The sequence below is a fragment of the Marmota flaviventris genome, chromosome X (assembly GCF_047511675.1).
Source record: "Marmota flaviventris isolate mMarFla1 chromosome X, mMarFla1.hap1, whole genome shotgun sequence".
Taxonomy (NCBI): domain Eukaryota; kingdom Metazoa; phylum Chordata; class Mammalia; order Rodentia; family Sciuridae; genus Marmota; species Marmota flaviventris.
The window spans coordinates 129,196,628-129,219,281 of NC_092518.1; the positions used below are offsets into that span (position 1 = coordinate 129,196,628).

General features: G+C 37.9%; 1 protein-coding gene across 1 annotated transcript in view; it reads left to right on the forward strand.

Annotated features, from left to right (window-relative positions):
* Aff2 (ALF transcription elongation factor 2) overlaps positions 1-22,654 on the forward strand; it is a 317,944-nt gene that overhangs the window by 198,695 nt on the left and 96,595 nt on the right. The window contains exon 8 of the mRNA XM_071606100.1: positions 16,189-16,285. Coding sequence (XP_071462201.1) covers positions 16,189-16,285 — 97 coding nt within the window. The remainder of the gene's footprint in view (positions 1-16,188; positions 16,286-22,654) is intronic.

The following is a 22,654-nucleotide window of genomic DNA, read 5'->3' on the forward strand; positions in this document are numbered from 1 at the left end:
GCTATGTGACTTGCCTCTTGTTCTGAGGTCTTTTAGTATGTGCCCAAAGGATGACACTTAAGCTCTCTAGGGGACAAAAATCATGATATGGGAATGCTTAAATTCTAAAATATTAAATGGATGTGAGTCTGCCCTCAGACAGCATTGTCAGAAGTAGCTGGAAGCAAAATTCAGTTTTATAATTACTAAGAATAAATGTGAAATAAAAGAAATTAGTAAAATAATAATTAGTAATCTCTCTTAACAATAAAACAATTTCAGCTGGGTGCGATTAAATACTCCTGTAATCTCAACTCTTTGGGAAGCTGAGGCAGGAGGCTCACAAGTTGAAGGCCAGCCTAGGAAACTTAGCAAGATCCTGTCTCAAAATAAAATCAAAAGGACTAGAAATGTAACTCAGTGTTAGAGCACTTGCCTAGCATGTGTGAAGCCCTGGGTTCAACACCAAGTATTGCAAAAAAAATAAATTGTGTGTGTGTGGGTGCATGTGTGTGTGTGTGTGTGTGTGTCTGTGTGTCTGTGTGTGTGTGTGTGTGTGTGTGTGTGTGTGAGAGAGAGAGAGAGAGAGAGAGAGAGAGAGAGAGAGAGAGAGTTTTAAAAAATAAAAGACATCTGTCAAATAGGGTGTGAAGTAACCTTGGATTTGGTTGTTTGGCCTTGGTGATGCTATTTGAACTCAAGAGGCTCAAATGACTCAAGTTTCAGTTATTTTCTACTTTAGGAAATTGGTTTCTGGCAAAATAATACACTGCCCCTAGAGCACATTGGTTACTGTTTTCTCTTAGCAAACAAGTTTCTTCCATATCACTAAATGCTTCTTTTCCAGGTTATTATATGAAGAGGCAAGTAAATGGAAAGATAGCTATGGGGATATGAATTCATTCACCCAACCCATATATTTGGGGGAACTGGGAACTAGGACATGGGGTAAATCCTTGTATTAATTTCCTGGGGATGTTGTAGCAAGATGCCACAAGCTGGAGGTTTAAAAATCAGAAATGTATTGTCTCCCAAATATACAGGCTAGAAGTTTAAAGAGCAAGGTGTTGTCAGGACCCATTACTTTGCAAGCTATGAGGGAATGATACAGTCCAGACCTTGCTCCTTGGCCACTATCTTTTCAACATCATCTTCCACTATGCATGTTCCTTTCCATGTCCTGTTGAGTTGAGGCCCACCCCAGTACCCTTGAATGTTACCTCCAGGCAAATTCACATTCTGAAGTCCCTGAGTGTTAGGACCTCAACCTATAGATTTGGGGAGGGGCACAATTCAAAACCTAGCTAGTCTCATTCCTGAATTTGCCTTTTCTAAATAGCTGTGATTCTGAGGCTGGGGTTGTGGCTCAGAGTTAGAGCGCTTATCTAGCATGTGTGAGGTACTGGGTTTGATCCTCAGCACCACATTAAAAAAAAATAAAATAAAGGTATCAAGTCCACCTATAACTAAAAACAAATAAATACATATTAAATAAATAAATAGCTGTGATTCTGATGGCTCTTAGGTTGCAGAATTGGCCAGGTACTCAGTTCTTTTTCATCCTAGGAAGTGAGTATTTGGAGGTGACCCCTCCTGGCAAAATCACCCTTGAGCTTCCTTTTTCTCCACTCTCTCAGAATGACATGTACTTAGGGGGATAACTCAGGAAGCATCTGCAAGCAGTAATTTCCAGATAACATTGTTACTGCAATTACCAAGTTCAGAAAAGCCTGCCCATTGATGAAACGATTTTCAACGAAAGGTTTACTTTTACCTATAGAAACGAAATATTTGAAGGAAGCAGCACTTAACCTTTTTTGTAAGCAGCTCTGCTCTGTGGATTTTACCAGTGTTTTTAACCAAGCATGGATTCCAAAAATAATGACTTCCTAGGGTACTTTATTCTCTGGCATTATGGTGGGACACTATGCCAAGGGAACCCACTGGAGACCAAGAGACAGATCAAGCTGTTGTCCCACATTCTCTCTCTATTAAATCGAAGTTTTCTTTCAAGGGGAGGTGGCTATTGTGAAGCTGTCAAACTGAGGCAAGTTAAATGGGCTGAAGTGAAGGCTCCTATTAGCAATAGCAGCTATCTCTGTCACATTCAAGCTCTGCAGACAGTTACAAGGCAATTTGGCCCTGATAGTTGGGTGATTAAAAATAACCAAAGGCAAGAAGGATGAGACAGGAACACCCTATTACTATGTGGTCCAAAAACCAAGAGGAAAACCAAATATTCCTCACTCAGCCCAAGCCTGAAGTTATTGTGACCTTCCCAGTCTCCTAGAGAGCAATCCTGGGGATGAGGCATCCTTCTCACAAGCAGCCCTGGATGTTTTCCTTGGCCAGGTTTGGGAATGGAAGGTCACTGTGTGCGAGATGGCAGTAAAGTCTGTGTCAAGTTCCAAGGCAGCAAAACAGTTCTTAATGATGATAATGACTAGTGGTGGAAGAAGCAGGGGTAGGAGGTTCCCTCTACATAAAATAGCAACACAGACATTTTTAAAGTGTCATATTTAAGATTGTGAAGGTCAGATGATACACAACCAGAAGAGGACTAAAGGGAAATTATCTCTCAGCTCAAGGGAACACCAATTTCAATTGGCTTTGTGATGTAATATTTGCATTAGTTTAGGAGCCCAGCTACCTAATCCTACATGTTGCAGTCTAGAAAATTGATGAGCTAGTGGAAGACCAGTTCTGGCATGGGCTCTGCAGAAAAGGAACCACTGCAACCTAGGTGGCCATACATCAGACCAGCAAAAACACACACCTTTTCCCTCTGCTGAGAAAGAATCAGAGTCCTGCTTTACCTGTGCTTGGTAGATTTCTATATAAAAAAAATCAATGGAGGACTAAATCTGTGGCCTAGCCCCAGCTTCCCCTTTAACTGCAAAAATGTGAGCCTCCTTTCATCGGCCCTGAGGTCCAATTAAAGCAACTTCTCCACAGTGTCAGCCCATATTAAACATGTGACTGCCTATGGGCTTTATTGGGGTGGGGGCAGGAAATTTGCACTGTTGGGATGAGGCCACTGCACAGACAGATTTCTTTCTTTAGTAGCCTCAGGTCTGGAAATTCTGAAGTGGGGGGTGTAGAAGAGTCTTTGTGGATGGAATCTTGGCTTGGTCCCGTGCCATCCAGACAGCTGTCTTTTTAATGTAATGCTTCATCTCTCCTGGAAAAGACAAAGCCATTTCTCTTGGTGAGGCTTCTGCTGGCTCTATCAATTGCAATTTCAATGTAGGAAAACTGGAGGGAGAAAGGGATTATGTGGGGAAAATAGCTTCTTTTTTTCTGTTTTTCTCCGGCATGAATAGGAATGCATCAGGGGCATTCTGCAACCTCAGTCATACAGGGCAGTAAGCAGAGAGGTTAAGGACACAGGTTTTGGCATCAGGAAGGTGTTGGGTTGCCACCCTAGTTTCTCCTCCACTCCTGGGCAGCTATGAGACTGCTTTTTAATAAAAGTTTTATTGAGATACAGATACCATAAAACTCACCATGTTAATGTTTTTAGTATATTCACAGAGCTTTACAACCATCTACATTTTTATCACCCCCAGGTAATCCCTATAACATTGTCACTCCCCATTGTTCCTCCCTCTAACTTCTGGCAGCCAGTCTCTTTCTGTCTCTATATTTTCTGTCTACTTGCCTATTTTAGACATTCAATATAAATAGAATCATCCAGCACTTTACCATTATGGCTGGTGTTTCCATCTAGGGGTGGTGGGTTTGTTGTCTCTGTTAAGCAAAGAATTGAAGAACAGGACACAGAGATAGATAGTAAGCAAGTAGCAGGTATGTTGCAAAACTGACAGAGAGACTTCTCTAAAGAGAAAGGGTCCTAGAGCCAGGAGTCTGCTGGAGGAGTTTTTGCCTGTTCTTTTTATGGTCTCTAGAATTTCCTCCTTTCTTTGTCTCTTCCCCTGCTCATGAACCCATCACTATTATTGATTGGTGCCCCCTTGGTTTTCTATTGGATCCTCCCACTTAAATGCATGAGTAGAGACATGTCTGTCTGATTGGGTCCCCTGCTGGTGTCCACCAGCACTTTTATCAAACAGGAAGTTAACCTCATTGGAATACCCTCTCCTTGCTCCTTTGTTCCTGCCCTGCTCCCAGCCTCCACATTCACCATCTTATCTAGGATGCCTAAGCTCTTCTACATCTCCCTTGCTGGCTTCCTTTTCCTACCATGATGTTTTTGAGGATTGTTTATGTTGTAGCATGTTTTAGTACTTTGTTTTATAGCTGCGTAATATTCCATTGTATGGATAGACCACATGATCTTTGTCTATTCATCAGCTGATAGAGATTTGTGTTGCTTTATACTTTATGTCTGTTTTCTGATTGCTAATGCTGTTGAGCATGTTTATATTTGTTTGTATATTGGCTATTTGTCTTTCTGTCTTAGTTTAGGCTGCTATAAGCAGAATACCATAGGCTGAGTGGTTTAAACAACAAATATTTGTTTCTCACAGTTCTGGAGGCTGGGAAGTTCAGAATAAGGATAGTGATATAATTGGGTTCTTGTGAGGGCCCTCTTCCTGATTTACTCACATGGCAGAGAGAGGACAAGAGGAAGTGAACTGTCTTGTGTCTTTTTTTTTAGAAAAGCACCAACTCATCATGAGTGATCCCCCATGATCCAGTTACCTCCCCAAATCCCCATCTTTAAATACCATCACTTTGGGGATTAGTGTTTCAACATATGAATTTAAGGGGGATGAACATACTCAGTCCTTAATGATATTTTCTGTGAGAAAATGTCCATTCAGATCTTTTGCCAATACTTTAACTGTTCTCTCTCATTTTATTGTTGAAGTTACCAGAGTTGTTTATATATTCTAGATACCAGATCTTTATCTCATATATGACCTGTAAATATTTCCTCCTGTGAGTTGTCTTCTTAAATTTACTAAGCCTGAGTTTCCTCCTTCAAAAACAGAAAATACATGTTCAATTTCTCAGATTTCTTACAAAGAATCTGAGGTGGTCCATCAGTGCACATGTTAAGCTTACCTCAATAAGTCTGGTTATTATTACCTGGCACTGGCTGGCTTAGAGTGAAACAGAGGCAAGGTGAAAGCCCTCAAATCATAACTATACACCTGGTAGATAAGTTGTGAGAGGTTCAAAATGTTTTGATTTTACTGATATGTCATTCCTAGAATGACTTGAGAAATTTTATTTGGAATGATTATATTTTTATTCAGAATACATTGCATAGCTCTAAGTATTAGATAACTATTGGCTGGTATTGGGTTCCACCACTGTATATATGTTTATATTTATAGCTTTCCATGTTTCTCTATCTAGACAGCTAGTTATCCATCTATCAAGAATATGAGTCTATGAATAACTGGATAGAAATAGCCTAGTGCTGGAGCAGTATTCAGAACTGACACCTTCTTACCTGAAGCCAAATCAGGAAAGAATAGATCTCCAGTTGCATAAGATGTTCACCTATTGTATGTAAAACCTATTCTGATGGCTCTCTTTTGTTGCTTAAACTGCTTTCTTCAACCTGAGATCTGGTGATTTCCTCTGCAGTGATTCTTTTAAGGCTCCTTCAGAATGCATTTATGTAATCACCAGGTTCAAATTTGCCCTAATATCAATAATAGTGGAAATAGTAGCATTTATTAAATATTCACAAGATTATTTTCACTTAATATTTCAGTTACTTTTCACATCAACTCCACAAAGTACATAGTTACTAGCAGCCTTGCTTTAGAAACAAAAGATTGAGGCTCAGAGAGGTCACTTAGTTTGCCCAGATTTGAACAGCTAGCAAATGCAAAAGATCAAGTCAAGTCAATCCAGCTTCCAAGCCTTTACCCTTTACTATATTGTCATCCCACAGGAAATTAAACTGGCCAAAGCCTGCCTGTGTAATTTCTTTATTTCATAATTAAGAAAGATAGTCCCATCTAACCCATTAATATATGGTATAACACAATATTTAGATCTACGTGTCACTTATCCACAGTGAGTGTTCCCCTAACTTGAGACTCCTCCTCTCTCAAGGGTACAGCCCTTCTTCAGGAATTAATGGCAGGGATGATGACCTTACATGTTCCCAGCAGGGTTACAAAGTTAAGACAAACCTGTGGTGTGTGGGTAAACCACAGGGAATTCACATACACTAAGTTGAAATTTAGAGAGAAATGGCCAGAATGACTCAACATGGCTGGCTTTCCACATCAATGTGATTGTGCCATGTGCTATAATTTATAGTGTAAACAAGTTTTCTGCAAAAGCTAAATATATCATGCAACTCATTTAACATGCACAGAAGGAGCCATTAAATTATTTCAGTCCCATTACTCAAAATGTTCAGAAAATTCCCCTGTATTAGAGCCAGTACAGGATTGATTCTGCAGCCAAGTACATCAACATAAATGTTGAATTCTCAGGGGAAATGTATGTCTCATACTGATACTTAGGGAAAATATATGCCCAGACATCATGGTGCCCCTTCTAAAACAATTCTAATTTTGTTAAAACAATAGGATCAAATTTTCACTCAGATTACCAGCATCTCTGTATTTATAAAGCTTATAGACAACCATGAATGTCAATAGAATGGTGATATGTTTTAAAGTGGTTAATAATTTATGAAACATGGATGTGGAAACTGAGGCTTTTTGTGTCACTTTCTAATTTCATCTTTACCTAAATGGAAACAATTCCTTGTGAAAGCCATATGTGATGCCTTGAAACTGTTTAAATTGGAGTAATTATCAGAACAAATGGTGTCATTGGATGATATTAGTCTGTTTGTGTTCCTTCTGTCTACCCAATGAATCAACATTAATACAGATTTCTAAAAACACTTGAAACACAGTCATCTGTGATTTCATTTTTTTTGTTTTAAAGTGTATGTTCAAAAATTGATATAACCTTCCATACTTACTAAAATCTACCTTTAGATTGACAACTCAGTGCTATATATTCCTTATCCAGAAAAGAAGTATCTTTCTGCACATTTGTTTTCTTTTCTTTATTATTTTTATGTAGTTTTTAAGTTTGAATCAGGAATTGATATAAATTGTATCAAGTATATTTCTGGCATCTATTGATATGATCATATGGTTTTCATCATTTTATTTGTTGATGATGTGATATATTGTATAAATAGACTTCTTGTTATTGAACTGTTTTTACACTTGTGGAATATGGTAGATTAATATTTTATGATATACAGGTCAGTTGTATTTATGTAGATTTTAATTTTCTAAATTAAAAAAATGATAAAATAATATTACTAAGATTCTCTTAGTATTAAAGTATCGATCTACTTCAGTTTCTGGCATGTAACAGGTATTTGAGGCAAAGATATAGTTTCTATCTTTCAATTTTTGCTTTAACATGAGAATATTTTTTTTATTTTCTATGTTTCTAAATAAAATGATATATTTATGCATTTAAGATAGTTTAGGCTGAACTATCTTGAGCCAACAGTCAGAAGAAATGATAAGGACTGGTGTAATCCTATGTGGTAGGGGCTTGAAAGCAGTTATCTCAGTATTTTAAGGTGGTGCTATTATGATCTCCATTTCACCAAGGCACTCAGAGGTTCAAGGTGACCTGGTAGTAAGGGTTTGAATTTGAGCCTGACACAAATCAGGCTCTGTCCATATACTAAGTCTTTCACTGCCACACACAAGTCAATTAGTTTGGCAAATAGAAAATTTACTAGTCTTCAATGATGCTGAACATTGACTAGTCTTACCAATGTGTGACCTTGGATTCAAAGGGACATTGCATGACAAACTATGAGCAGCTTAGCTCAAAGCATCACAACCAGCAGAGAAAAAGGTTCATCAGCTATTGTTCTGCTTGTAGTAATGAAACTTGCAGACATGTTGTGGTGTAGGGAATCATGTCTATCATATCTGTAATGGCACCTTGTGGACCCTAAAGGTCTCCAGATAAGCCACATAGCCAGAGACTTGAACCACAGTTAATCTGAGTCTTAGCACAATAAGCACAATACCTAGTGGTCCTCTCTGCACCTAAGAGGATAGGAAGATCTTGAGATATACTTCAAGGACATTTTCCACTAGCTTTCTCATCTCTTATGGGATTTTGTCATGAGACATTTTCCCATTGCCTCCGTTCTGATGAGTTAAGAACTTTACAATTCTGACCCCTGCAGAACAGAAAGTACAGCCAATAAAACTGCTAAACTGGAGTCCAGAAATAGGCTTCTCTGCCAAGGTGTATCTTGTAATTCACTGTAGTCATCTGTCTCCTTTTGTTTTGGTGTCCTCCTTTTTGGTATGTGGAAGCAAGAATTCGGAAGGTTCTTCCTTTTACTATGTAAGTATTAAACTGTCTCAGTCTCAAAGTAGTTCTCTATATCTTACCAATCAAATAAGTCAGGCCTTGGCCCTGACCTTGTCATGTGTGCATGATGGGTGGTTTCCTATGGTCACTATTGAAATACTTCATGGTATTCAGAACTACCTGTGCCACCTCTAGGATCTTCTAGAGTTGAAACATTATCACTATAGGTTATAAGATAATTCACCTCCTTCTAACCTAAAGTGTGAGAGTCACATTGATACAGCAAAAAGAGCTGAGCACTCAGATCTTGTGGGGTTTTCAGGAATAACTGAGAAACATTGCTGTCAACATTTTATTTTATTATGATTTTTTTAAAAATTTTTTTGGTACCAGGGGCACTCGACCACTGAGCCACATCCCCAGCCCTATTTTGTATTTTACTTAGAGACAGGGTCTCATTGAGTTGCTTAGCACCTTGCTTTTGTTGAGGCTGGCTTTGAACTCATGATCCTCTTGCCTCAGCCTCCTGAGCTGCTGGGATTACAGGCTGCTGTCAACATTTTAGAAGGACCTAAATTGTCAAGTTTGAATATTTCGCTTAAGCAATCTGAAATAAAAAGTGAATTCTTTATGTATAGCATAAAGAAAATTTTATCTGCCTTGTCAGTGAAGGTAAATAGTCCTTGACAACTTTTGTCTGGAAATGGGTTTGAGAAATAGTTTGAAGCACTCCAAACATAAAGTGCCCTGTTATCAGTGGTTGAGAATCTGCAAAGCCTCAGACAGAACTAAGAATTTGTCCTTGCCCCCACTGAGTTTAATGTAAGGCCTAGTGGCTTTCAGCAGGTAGGAGTTGTAGTGCACTTCACAGCAACTTAATATTTCAGTTATTTTGAAGAGTTTCCTAAGTTGGAGATTAATGGACCAGCTCCATAAAGGAGTTCTTTACTTAATCCTTTAACAATTAGGAGCTGATGTGGAGAGATGAGTAATGAGGTACCCTCTGTGATTGTGAGGTACTTTTTAGCTAATCACAGAGGTTTCTTTTCTATAGTTAGCTATGTTTTTTTTAAAGGTGAAGGAAAGCTGAGAAGGACAACCACAAAATGAAGCCTTTTTGGCAAGAAATTTGTCTTTCCTCATCAATTGAAAATGGAATTAATCAGGTCTATCTCCAAAGGGAAAGGTTGAGTACCAGAAATGCTTCTCCTCTGCCAGGAAGGAAAGATCCTAGTATAGGCATCTGAGGCCTATGTGAATGAGGAGACATTCAGCACAGAAAGGCAGCCTTGACTGAGGGAATGCTTTGACATTTGGAAGAACTCCTGATATAAATTCAGTGCCTTAGGAATGGTCAAAATGACCTTGGACTTCAGGACTATCAGTGTTGAAATTCAGTTTATTCTAATTGTGATTCTAAATGTCTCTAGAATCTGGTGCTTCTATTCCCCATCTTCACTATCTGTGCCCTGTCCCAGGATGCCACTTGTTACCTAGATACTATAATGTCAGTCTAACTGGTATCCTTGCTGCCTCCTTCTTCCAGTTAATCTATATTCTTTTTTTCCAGCAAACTCACACATAAATACCAGGTCCATAAATGAATGAATGAATGAATCCCTATTATGCTACTTGGATGAATTTATATATTTCTTAGTATGACTCAAAAAGAAATTCTTTGAAAATGACTTGTACAGTCCTATTAAAGAATAGAACGTCAGCAATCAGGTTCTATGCTTAGAATTGCCTTTTAAGATAGAAGATTTTCTTTTCCTTTTTGGAATTGTCCCAACATTTTTTCAGGACTACATTCTACATTGATCCACTGGGTTATAATATTCTCTATGGAAATTCCCTTTTAAATATTCTCTCTTATGCTCTTGTGCATGCTTGCGTGCTCGCTCCCCCCCCCACACACACACACCTGAAAAATAATATAATACAACAGTGTTTGGTGTGTTTAACATTCTTGAAAGCCATCTAAAATCTACAGGCTGAAAAGGTGACAGTTTTATACAAGTAAATAGTCTTATACATCAGGACTCACACTACTAGCTTCAGTTTATGCATGCAATATAGATATAAATCCATATGTTCCACACTTGTATCTATTAAAAAAGAAGGTTACTCTTCTTTTTTCCTACTACTGCTTTTTAGGAATCATAATGCAGACTATTCAATGTTTATAGAATCTCATGTGTTTTCATTGTCATTGCACATAAGAATAAACTGAGGTTCAGAGAGGTTAAGTAACTTATGCTTCTGTTCTGTGGGTAAATCCTGTGCAGCATTCACAGTTATATCCACAAAATGAGACTTTTCTAGAGGAGCTGATTTCATTCCATACTCCTGCAATCTCTGAGGTTCACCAAAGCAGCACTGCATTCATCTATCTTAATGTGGGGTTCCTTTTAAGATTTTATTTGGTATGGAAAAGGAATTTTAAGCTTAAGAATTTGAAAACCACTGGCTTAAAGAAGGAGTCAGCAAACTTTCCTTTTCTGTAAAAAAAAAAAAACTAGCCCAACTAGTACATATTTTAGATATTCATCTGTATTGCAGCTACTCAACCTTGCCATCGTAGTGGAAAAGCAGCCATAACCAACACATAATGAATGGGGATGGATATGTTCCAATAAAACTTTATTTATAGATAATGGAATCTGATTTCTGTATAATTTGGGGGCATCATAAATATTGGGGTTTTTTTCAACCATTTAAATCTGTAAAACCTGTATGGAAATAAACAGGGCTGTGGTCTGGTAACTCCTGATCTAGATGATCCCCAACGAGACTCATAGTTCCCATGCTAAGGAACCAAAGTGTTCTCATGAGATATGTATTTTTTTGAAATCTCTAGCATGCCATCAGCTTCAGAAGAAACACCTTTTTTGGTCTACATGCCTGTGTCAGGATGCACGAACCGATTTATTTGGACCCAGATGGTAGGCCCCATTGTGGATGGCACTTGGATGGAGGAGCCCACATGGTAGATCTTGGATTTTCATTCCTATGGAATATAGTACAGATTTTCAAACTGTTGATCACTTCCATGGCCCTCTGACTGGAATTTCCCAGGATCCTCAGGAAGGTAGTGATTGACTAAAAAACTTTTAAGTTAAAATGAAGGAAAGTTAGATGCAGCTTCTACTGAGAAAAGAAGCCCAAGGACCTTTACCTGAAGGAAACAGAATGGATGCTCTGAAAAATAACACTGACTCTTCCTAATTTTCCTACCTGCCTTAGTGCTGATAAGTGATTCAATGCTATGGATAGTACAGAGCTCTGGGTAGAAAAATATATAATTCTCTGAGTAATTCTAAACTAGTCAAGTTTCATTCCTTCTAGCTTGCTTTATGAAGAGAATGGAACTATAAATAGGCAAAAGAACCAAGTTACTGTTCTAAAAGTAGACCCACAAAAGTCTGATGACAAAGCACAAGACCCCAGGCATCCTGCAGACTCTCTGTACCATGTTATTACCCAAAAGCTAGTTGTGTGATACCATGGAAGCCATCAGAAATTTACTTTGATTGCCACCAGCTGTGGGTACTGAGGATGACAATGATAATTAAAACTAGTAACCAGAAGACGACACAACACTTGCATCAGAGGCTACTGTTCTTCATTTATACTGAGAGCCAAAATCTAAGTAAACCAGCCTCTTCCCTTCTCCTGAACAATGGAGGTAGCAGCACTGGTTGTAGCTCCAACACCATTCAAGATTCACTCTCCAAGTATGGACTATATAGAATAAGATTCAGACTATCAGATAGAAGGTACAGGAAAGCACAGAGTAACTCCAAACTGACAGAACCATTAATGATGCTAAAGAATAGAATATTGGGGCTGGGGTTGTGGCTCAGTGGTGGAGCTCTTGCCTAGCACATGTGAGGCACTGAGTTCAATCCTTAGCACCATATAAAATAAATCAATTAAATAAAGGTATTGATTGTCCAGATACAACTAAAAAAAAAGAATAGAATATTGCCAGCAACCCATCAGACAAAGGCTTTAGGGTTATCTGTTGTGGATGTTATATATGTCTCTGGTAGGTGGCTATGTGACAGTGATACAGTGAAGCAGGTAGCACTTGCTCTTAAGTCCACCCTGCCACAACCAAGGGCTTCATTACCACAGAACCTGTTAAAACAGTGTTTCAAACCTTCTATTTTCCCTTATTCAAAATTACCTAAGTGTTCTTCTGTGTAAATTGGCAGATTTTATGGAATAGTCTTATAATGATCAGAACTCACATGGAACCTGTCACATCATAGTGTTCTGGAATATTGCAGGGGCCAAGAGCCTTATTTAAGCTTGAGGCATGGAGAATCTGAGAAAGAGAAGATCCAGGCATGCTGCCTCCTCAATCCTCTTATGGTTCTCATCTGCTCCAAATTTCGTTATTGGAGCTTTTATAACATTATCTCCTTGGGGCAAGAACTTGGTGTTTTGGACACAGTTTTATGGACTATTCTACTTCTTACATTGTAGTAATTATAATTCATAGTAATAACAAAAACATAGCCTTTTCACATAAAGACAACAATTGTAAACCACTAGACCCTGAATAAATATCTGAAATCAGTAAGGAGGTCTACATGTTCTGTTTTTGCCTAACTGAAAAGGTGAAGGACAGTGGTTTTGTTTTTTAGATGACACACAGAGACATACATTTATATGAGCATGCTTTTTCACATTTTGGGGTGTACAGTATGTGTTGAATTTGTCTATGGAATTATAACTTCATGAAAAGAGATTACCATTTTCTGCTGAGATGACCTTCACTGCAATGGGTGTGAATAGTGATGCTATAATAATTAAGTCCAAAATCTTTCATAATCCTACACTTTCCCTAGAGTAATGTTCAGCATTAGCCAAGGATGAAAATGCAAACAAGTACATGTATACTCAATAATAAAGCTTAATAGGTCAGGGAAGGAGCAGAACAAAATGAATGCCTAACACCTCCAGAGATAACTAGGCATTTTTGTCTTCTTAGTTACTTCCTTGATTTGTGTTTACTAGGATCTGAACATATGCATTAAATTGTCCTTTATTAACCAAATACATAGCAAGCTGTTGCATGGAAGACAGTTGGTGGTTTAATGTCTAATACTTTGTGGATTGGATACCGATTTTCAGAATTGTATGTTGGAGGACATTTCATTTACATGTTAAAACGACATAAAGTTGCTTGGAGAGTAAAATAACTGTTGAGTTCAGGCCTCTGTGCTCTGGCTTTGGATGTGCTCATGCTATCTGAGGGGAGTAACCTATAAATCAGGCCTTGAGATTCCATTAGATATTTCCTGAGTCATCATGGCTTACCTTCAGATTACTCAGCAGATTAAAATGAGGAGCAAAGGTGCACTAAGATTTCCCCTTGTCATTATTCATTAATAGTATTAATGATGTCCATTATTTTTCAAACTAAGATATCTTTCCAAACTACTAATAGTCTGCATTAATTTTGTCCTTTTTTTATAAAGCATTTTCACATGCATTAGTTCTTGCTATACTCACCTCTGCCCTCCCATTGAACAGATAAAGCTCAGAACTGATAAATAATTTGTCCAAGAAATCAGAGCTTATGGTTAGCCTGCCATTACTCCACATTAATGTGGTTTGTTGGGAAACAAATAATATGGGTTTTGTTGCTGTTGCTGTTGTTTCCATTTGATATGCAATCCTAAAAGTTGTAACCTCTAAGAGAACATTTGGCAATCTTTAGTTCTGGCTCAAGATGATCTAGGTTCTATGTTTGCCTCCATGATTTCTAGCTGTGCAGTCATGAGCAAGTTCTGTATCCCCTCCAAGTCTCAGAGTCTCCATTTGGAAAGTGAGGATAGGGTCAGTGCCAGAACTAAATTCTGTACTGCGCTGCTGATCAAATACTTAACACTTTCTCTCATTCAGAAAATGGATCCACTAAATGCAGGAATCATTTATCAATTATTTCACTGAACACTTAGATATAAATAAGAAGACATTCCCCACATGTAATGAGATACACACACACACACACACACACACACACACAGTAAAGCCTTTTATAATGACAAGCACAGGAAGTTTATGTTTTAGTTCTATAGCTTATAAGAATGATACTCCTCATTTTCTACAACGTGTTGTAAGGGACTATTTGTTCAGAGTCATAAGTCTGCAATTTCAAAAGAAATACCAAGATACATTTTTTTCTCCTTCTCTAAGATCTTCAAAACATCCATTAGTCTCTTGAAGGACAGTCATAAATCCTGAAAATTTAGTTTATCTGAAACCAACTCTAACAGTTGTCCTTCCCACCAATCATCCTTTATATCAGTCTTTAGTTTTCGGACCTCAGTGAACACATCCTGGTGTTCTGTGGCTCAGCCTGAAAGTGAGGGAGCTGTGATTTCTTTGGAGAATTATTGGATGTTCACTCTGACCTGAATCTTTTTCTAACACTTGAACTTGAACTTTAAATAACATTTATTTATTTATCAAATTAGAAGCTACATTTCCCCTTCTAGTTTCCCTTTCCTGGATAAAGTACACAGATACAAATCAAGAAATGGGAATTTTAGGACTAGCTATAGCACTAACTGTGTGATCTTGAACAAAAGCTGTTCATCACTCTAAAACTTTTCTTCCTTGTCTACAAAATGTCTATCATTTGTGGAAAGATGCTGTAAAGAAGACAAAGTTGAATACATTGTGCCCAAAACCTACATGGGAATAAGAGACTGATGGGGGAGAGAGACACAATAGGAAACAGTGCTGTGACCCAGCTAGAGATGGGGATTATCAGATTCAAAAGCTTTTGTGCAGGAAGTAGAAACTGATTGAGCTATGTGTGTGGTGGTGGGGTAAGTGAATAGGATTTCCAGAGTTGAGGAATAGAATTCTAGCTTTGGATCTGAGCTGAAGGCTGAGCCTAGAAGTAAGAAAAAGCAGAGCATGCTTGGGAATTGGGAATTAATCCAGAAAAGTTTGAGGAGATCCTTACTTGAAGCCTGTCATGAGGTCTAAAGTTATATTTTATAAATTTAAATATGAACACCAATAGGTCTGAAAACCTGTATACTTGAAATTTTAAGATAATAAGCTGGAACTCAAACTTGGAGATAGTGGGGATGCATGGCACTGAAATTGATACCCCTGTCAAAACAAAAGGCTTTTCATGCCCAGTAAACAATTTTGAAAGTGCTAGTTCATCACGAAAATCCAGATCACTCATATTTTTCAGGTACCTTGCTTTAGGAGAGAAAGATTTCTTACCCACATTATGGACTTACACCTCTTGGATCAAATTTTACAGGAAGAGACGAGTCATATATCAAAAGGTTAATGACTAGCCATTTCTCTCCCAGCTCCTTTGTGGCCACTGAGCTGCCCAGCAGCAGAGAGCACTGAAAAGCAGTGCAAGTTCACTAGTCCTTTCGCCTCTGTCATCCAGAGAGCCCCAGCAAGCTTCATGCTTCAAGAATAGTGACATGGTAACAGCCAATAGAGCTTGGGACTGTTACCCTGTCACTATTCTTGCCTGGGAGACTCAGAGCCCTTTATCCTATAAGAGATCCAATGCCATGCCCTGCTTACATATACAGTGATTGATTAGTACATTTATTGCACTTTTAGTAGTCAAATATATGGACTCCAGTCATCTCTGAAGATGCTGAAATTGTCTTTTCCCCCTTGATTTAGGGGAAGGTAGAGAGGGAAGATGTATGCAGAGTATGACATAAATATAAGAGCTCAAACATCTAATTAGCTGAAAAAATCTTGGTTCCCTCTATACCTTTGACAGCATTGCAGCTGTCAGAATGTAGCTCCAATATTTTATCCTCATTGCAAGATGTATCTGAGGATTATTTAGAAAAGATACTTTCTAATGTGAACACTACTCTGATTTCTTTGCAGGATGCTTGAGGATGACCTGAAGCTGAGCAGTGATGAAGACGACCTTGAGCCTGTGAAGACCTTGACTACTCAGTGCACAGCCACTGAACTCTACCAGGTAGGAGGAGCTTACGGCTTGGTTTTGGGCCTGAGGGTAGGTAGCAAATGGAACTGGTATTATTTTGAAGAGAACAAGTGTGTTTCCTGCATCATTTCTGGGCTTTGAAGAGAGAGGAAAAAAGCAATGATGGGTATAGTGTTTCTAGAACAGGTTGAGTCTGCTTCTGGTTACATGAAAGCTACAGTAGGAGACACAAAGAATTTTAAAATTGCTTTCACCCCCTCTCATCTCTCTCTACTTTCCACATACAAACACTGATCTTCAATAAGCAATAGAGATTGTCTTGTCCCTCTCTCAAACTACTTATTGTCTTGGGTAAGATATATCTTAGTTTTGTGACTCCACTGTGAGTCTTGGAGCTCATTCTCATTAATTTAGGTACAAGTGTGACTGCTTCATTCACCTCTCTCAGATGCACCACCTCAGAATGCAGCTGTGAATTAATACCCCACACTTGCAGCTTACATGAACTTTCAGGCAAAGGCATTTGGCAAAAACTTGCTGCTGCCCTTATCTTTTTCCATTCTGCATTATAAGTATTTCCAGCACGTTCCCACCAAATGAGATGGCAGGATAGTGAGTTTTCAGAATTTTCAAAAAGACTGGACTTCTTGATTTGAAAAGGCCAAGTAACATCTGTGGCTCATCAGAACAGTGATGTTATGTGATATCAATGGTGCCTATACATTTTTTGTGAGCAAGATCTGTCATGAACATGGGGTCCTTCTGGTGTGCTTATATACACAAATAAAGAATAAAAGAGGATTGATTGAATTTTGATAGTTAGAAAATTTCATTTTGAAGGTAGTTTGGTGCTTTGTCAAGAACAAGCACAGGGTAAATGCAGACTACACTGTGCTGGTCTAAGCCAATTTCACATGTGTTTCCTAGCAATGTGTTTGTTGCACATTGAATGCAGACAGCCCCCCCCCCTTTTGAGTTGTACACTTCAAAGCAAATGTAAAATGCACACTTAATTTCTAAAGTCCATTATTTCTTCTTTCTGCATTTAAAACACCACTTCATATTTGTAAATAAAGCAAAAACAAAACAAAAATTCTAGATCATTGATTTTAACAGATGCAATGTTATTTTCTAATAAAAATGCTTAAAGCAGAATTTGACAATAAGTGAAAGTAGGTTTTGCACAAATTGATTTCCTTTCCATGTGATTATATAAATACAATATAATTTTTACTCATAGAGTTATTTTCTTAAGAGGTGGCATCAAACCTTCAGTCTGAATCATCTGGGTTTTCAATCCTATGCTGATGTTTTATAACCACTGAAAGCCTCAGATATCAGGGTTGAGTTGGAAACTTTGCATGATATGCTGAACTCATACCAGCCATGTTGTCCTTAGTAAGGCTTGGATTCTCACAATTAGATTGGGAGGTTGAACTGGAGGACCCATGGTAAGCAAAAGTACAACCTATTCTGCCAACTAAGTCCAGAAAGCAAGAAATGGGCATAAGACTATAATCATCTACCTGGAAAGGAGCCTGTATCCTGCAAGCTTGAATGAAAAAGTTCTCTCCTGTCTGTCCTGTGAATGCCTATAATCATGGGGAATGAGAAATGCAGTTATTAAGAGCATGTTTTTGACTAGAGAAGCCTGGGATTAAGTTCCAACTGCCACATACAAAGTGTATCACATTAAACAAATTGCCTAATATTTCTAATTCTCAGATCTCTCGCCAATAAACTGGGATGAAACATTCTTGTCTAACTCATAGAGTAAGGATCAAATGAAGATAGTATATTAGAAAGTGCCTTGAAAACTAAAAACACTATACAATGTTTATTGTTAACTGGAAGCCCCCTCCTTTGGATCCATAGGAAAATAGATATTCCTCTTCCATTTCATCTAGGTGTCCCTAAGGATTTGCTAAGAACCATTTTGAATATCCTTACTGGCCTCCAAAGCATCCACTATATGTGAAATACCTTAACTACCCTCTGAGTACTGATAACTTTTAAACCAGAGTCCTCAGGAAGAAAGACCAGGTTTTCAATGATGCTGTATCAAGTCCTCCAGGAAATAACATATCTCTAAAAGTTTTTCTTCATAGAATTGATATAGGTGGAGAACTGAGTCATGTATTTTGATTGCAGCTCTTATTTTTTCTTTATGAGTTCCTTCCCTGCCCTGGAGAAAGTCTTAAGTGTTCTGCTGTGATGCTGTACTCACCTTGGTTCTTTCTCAGGATCTAGTCCTGAACAAGATAGAAATAACCACTTGAAGTTGACATTGGACATTACAAATTTCCAGAACATTGTTGAAATAAGGCATAGAGCTTTGTACTTGGTGTCTTTATAAACATACATGATGTGATATGTTCTTTAAAAAAGAAGTTGAATGTCATTGACATGGCTGGGACCTGGGGATTGCATCATGTCCATTACCCAGCTGATTGCATTTTTATTTCTCATCTGCTGTGGTTGGCATCATAGATAGAAATACATGCCTGGCCTTCCCCATGCAACACTTATTGAATTGCCATTTCCAAGCCAGTCATCCAGGGAAGGCTGGGATGCTGTGATGAGTCCACTGAGGTTTGGCAAGGGAGTGGCCCAATTCAAGAGGACAGGCTTCTTGAGAGTGGGGATGTGTTGTGCTCTCTGCTTACCCCGGCTCATGCCACAGTACCTGCAGTTTTCCTTTTAGTCCAATTTTTCTTATGGTTCTTGAAACTAAAAGAACCCCTGAAAATGAGGAGTTAAACCTGGAATCAATTTTCATTTACAGCTGAGAAGCAGTTATTGATGCTGTGCTTGCAGTTCAATAAAAGATCTAAAGATATAGACCTTGTGCTTCTCTTTCAATATAAGCAGCCTAATCAGTCTCAAATGTTTTTTTAACAAAGAAATTGTATTGACAGGTTTATTAAAATCGCTGTCTTTAAAGTTTTAAGCTATCCAAAATTTGACCTATCCCAAAGGTTTCTTGAATATGTAATGGCTAAACTCCAAAACTCCTTCCAGCACATATTTATAGAATCAGGTAAACATCTGCTTACTGTTTCATTGGATGATATCAGGATGTTAGATTTATAATACTCTAAGCAGGTAGTCTGATATCCCCTGGTGGCAGGCTGGCCTCTGATGCCTGGGTTCCAAAGCACAGTTATATCTGACTATGGCTCACTCATGGCCTACTAATCTTAGATTGGCATGAGAAACAGTAGACTTTAAATACATAAAGGTCATTAAAGATACAGGTGTTTCTAGAAACTGCCTTTAGGACACTTTAATATTAATAGCATCTTCTTATTTATATAAATTAGACTGAAATCTTAGATGACTTCATTTAGCTGTTAGAAGTTCAGAAATGTTTAATATGATTAGACATGTTCAATTAGTGACCAGGCTCATCCATAGGACTCTAGATAAAGCTTAAATTCATATGCAGTACTTTAAGAAGAGAGCTGTAGAATTCCAAATTTCTTTGGATATACAGGCATTCTAATGTCTGTGTCTGGGTACATTATGGTAAGTAGCTCCAGTGTCCCCACATCTATTTAACTGCCTAAGGATTGCCCTCATTCACTTTGAAATGTGCACTTCATTCAAAGCAGGTTACTTGAGGTTGTGGGGACTTTTCAACTAGTTGCTAGTGGCAGAAACATACCTCAAGCATATTCCATTTACAGAAAATAATTCTTAACTTTTCCTCTCCACTCCATTAGATTATTTCATTTTTGTCTGTATATATCTCCTTTATACACACACAAAAAAATGCTTTTAATACAGATTCTTGATTTTGGTTTTATATTTGAATGAATTTTGTTTGCTTTTGTTGTTGGGCCAGCTTCAAATAGCTAGATTTCATTTGATAATTGTAAATGAAATGAATTACATAAAAGCTGAAAACTTGAACATTTTGGCAGCTTTGGGATGTGTTCCTGATACATATAATGCCTATTGAACTTCCAAAACATTTTCCAAGTTAAATTGGAAACCTGTTTTATGTTGAAAGTTTGCTAATGAAAAAGATGCAATAAATTTTACTCCTGCTATCAGTTGCGTCTTTTGGAGTTGACACGCTGTAGTGAATACATTAGTTGTGACAACAGATACTCTTCCCTGCTGTAATCGGTCCTATTTTGTAGCCACAGTTCTCCCTCATCATGCTGACCAAGTTGTTACTTCCCCAAGGTTTTGCCACATTTCCATTTACTTTGTTATCAGCGGAAAGGCTGGGGAAGGCCTCTTCAGTAATGACATCAATACAAAACACACAGCAAGAGAGGTCAGCCTGTCAGATCTAGAGAAATGGCAGATGGATTAGGATGAAACTGGGTGCAAAATAACTTTGATAGAGTCTTTTAATGTAAACAGTTTATCTATCATTGTCTTTCATTGAAATCCCCCACAAAATGATAGAGTTTGGACTATTAAGGTTGCAGAATGTAACTGAATAAAGTCTGTATATTGTCACATTCAAACTATACAGCAATTAAAGAATGAGAGTACATTTTAATTTATTCATTAAAGACAGGAAAGTAAATAGGATAACATATAAGGTTAATAGAATAACATTGGCCTTTATATTCCCAAGATTGTGTTTCCCATTTGACTATATTAGCATAGAGACTAGATTAATAAGAAACTGCTTAGGGCTTGTATGATGTGATTTTTAATATGCTTGTAGCAAGTCTGTGTCTGTTTAGAAACCCACATGCTGAATTTTTTCATTGTAATTAGGTCTTCAGCTTTTAGTACCAAATATTTTGACTTGTAATCTCCATATAATACAATGCCTTAAGCATACAGAGATGCATAGAAGTACAGTGTTTTTACATGCTGTGCTTGTCACATGGTCAGTGATGACCAAATACTGGCTAATGTCCACTACACTTTATGAATTATCCATCCATGAGCATTTTGATTGCAAAACAAATGGCTCTTCTGCTTAGCTTAGCACTTTTCTCATAATAGATATAAATCAGACACCAGTGAGGGTGCACTGCTTGCCCCAGATCCAAACAGAAACAAAAATGGGAATGATCTTTTATGTCTGAATAGATAACCCTCATATAGGACAGATGGACACAGCCTTTTCATCCACAAAAAGCATGTAACATATATCTGGCCCCATAAAGATGGTCCCAGTAGGAATAGCAGCCACCTCTGGGAAACTGGGGATCAATAAGAACAGATTTGAATTGAAGTGCCAGAAGGAAGAGGCATCACCATGTTGCCCTTGTCACTGCCTCTAGGCTAGAGGGAGTAGCTAAATAGCACTGGTCCTTTCTCTGCTATCACACCATTCCCAGTTTGATCCAATAGTATGTTATTTTTCTTAGATCACTTCATCTCCTCAATTTGAGTTTCAATGAATTGTTGGAGATATTAGGTTTCATCTTGGAGTCATTAGTAAGTAAGCTTTGGGAAATGCTTCATTGTGTGTAAGTTTCCAAACTTTGAATTTAATCAGAGTTGTAGAATATTTCTACAAAAATATGAACATCTCTAAAAAAGCTGTGTAACAAAACAATTTTCCAAATTACAAAAATGTAATATTTAGAAATCAATATGCTGGCCTTGAAAAATTTGTTGAAGCTTTAGTTTTGGGGTCAAGCATGCTTCACTTTGCCCTCCATGTATCTCCCATCCACTACCAAAACCCCCAGGCAGACTGTAAACACCAAAGACTTTGTCCTGAATGGAAACACAATTTATCTTATTCATAAGCAGTCATATTTACTTTTCTATTTATATATCAAGAGCAAAGAGCATAAACATTGTAGGTACACAGAAGAGTTGTCCAAATTAGAGATTAGCTGCCAATTCAAGATTGACCACTCAGAATATAGGTGGATGAACAGATTTAAAAATCAGAACTTTCCATTGTACATGGGACCACATAATCCATATTTCATACAGCATTTGCTCCCATGGAATTTTTGGACTGCTCAAATCATTGAGTATGTATTATATGCTATGAATACTCTATTTTTTTCTGGTTACATATGGTTGGGAGAGAGCCTCTATTAGGTATTTATTGTCTTCTACCAAAAGACACATGTCATTTTGTGAGTTGTGCACTCTTAACATCAAGGGCAAGAGGGCTCAGATTGGTTGGGGAAAAGAAAATTGAATTTTCAAATCCACAAACCCCAGGGGAGCAGTGACCAAGTGCCACTTATATTGGCCCCTCTGATGGGGAAAATAAACACCTTAAGCCCATACCAAGATGTTCTACCTAGTGTCTCTGTATTTACTCTACTTAGAGGATGATGATTAGTGTCGACAGATGACTTTTATGGGTGAAACATGCTTCTTCACCAAAGACAGCACATTTTTCATTTATTTACAATAAACTAAAACTTTACTTATAAAGGAAATCACCACTTGACAAAT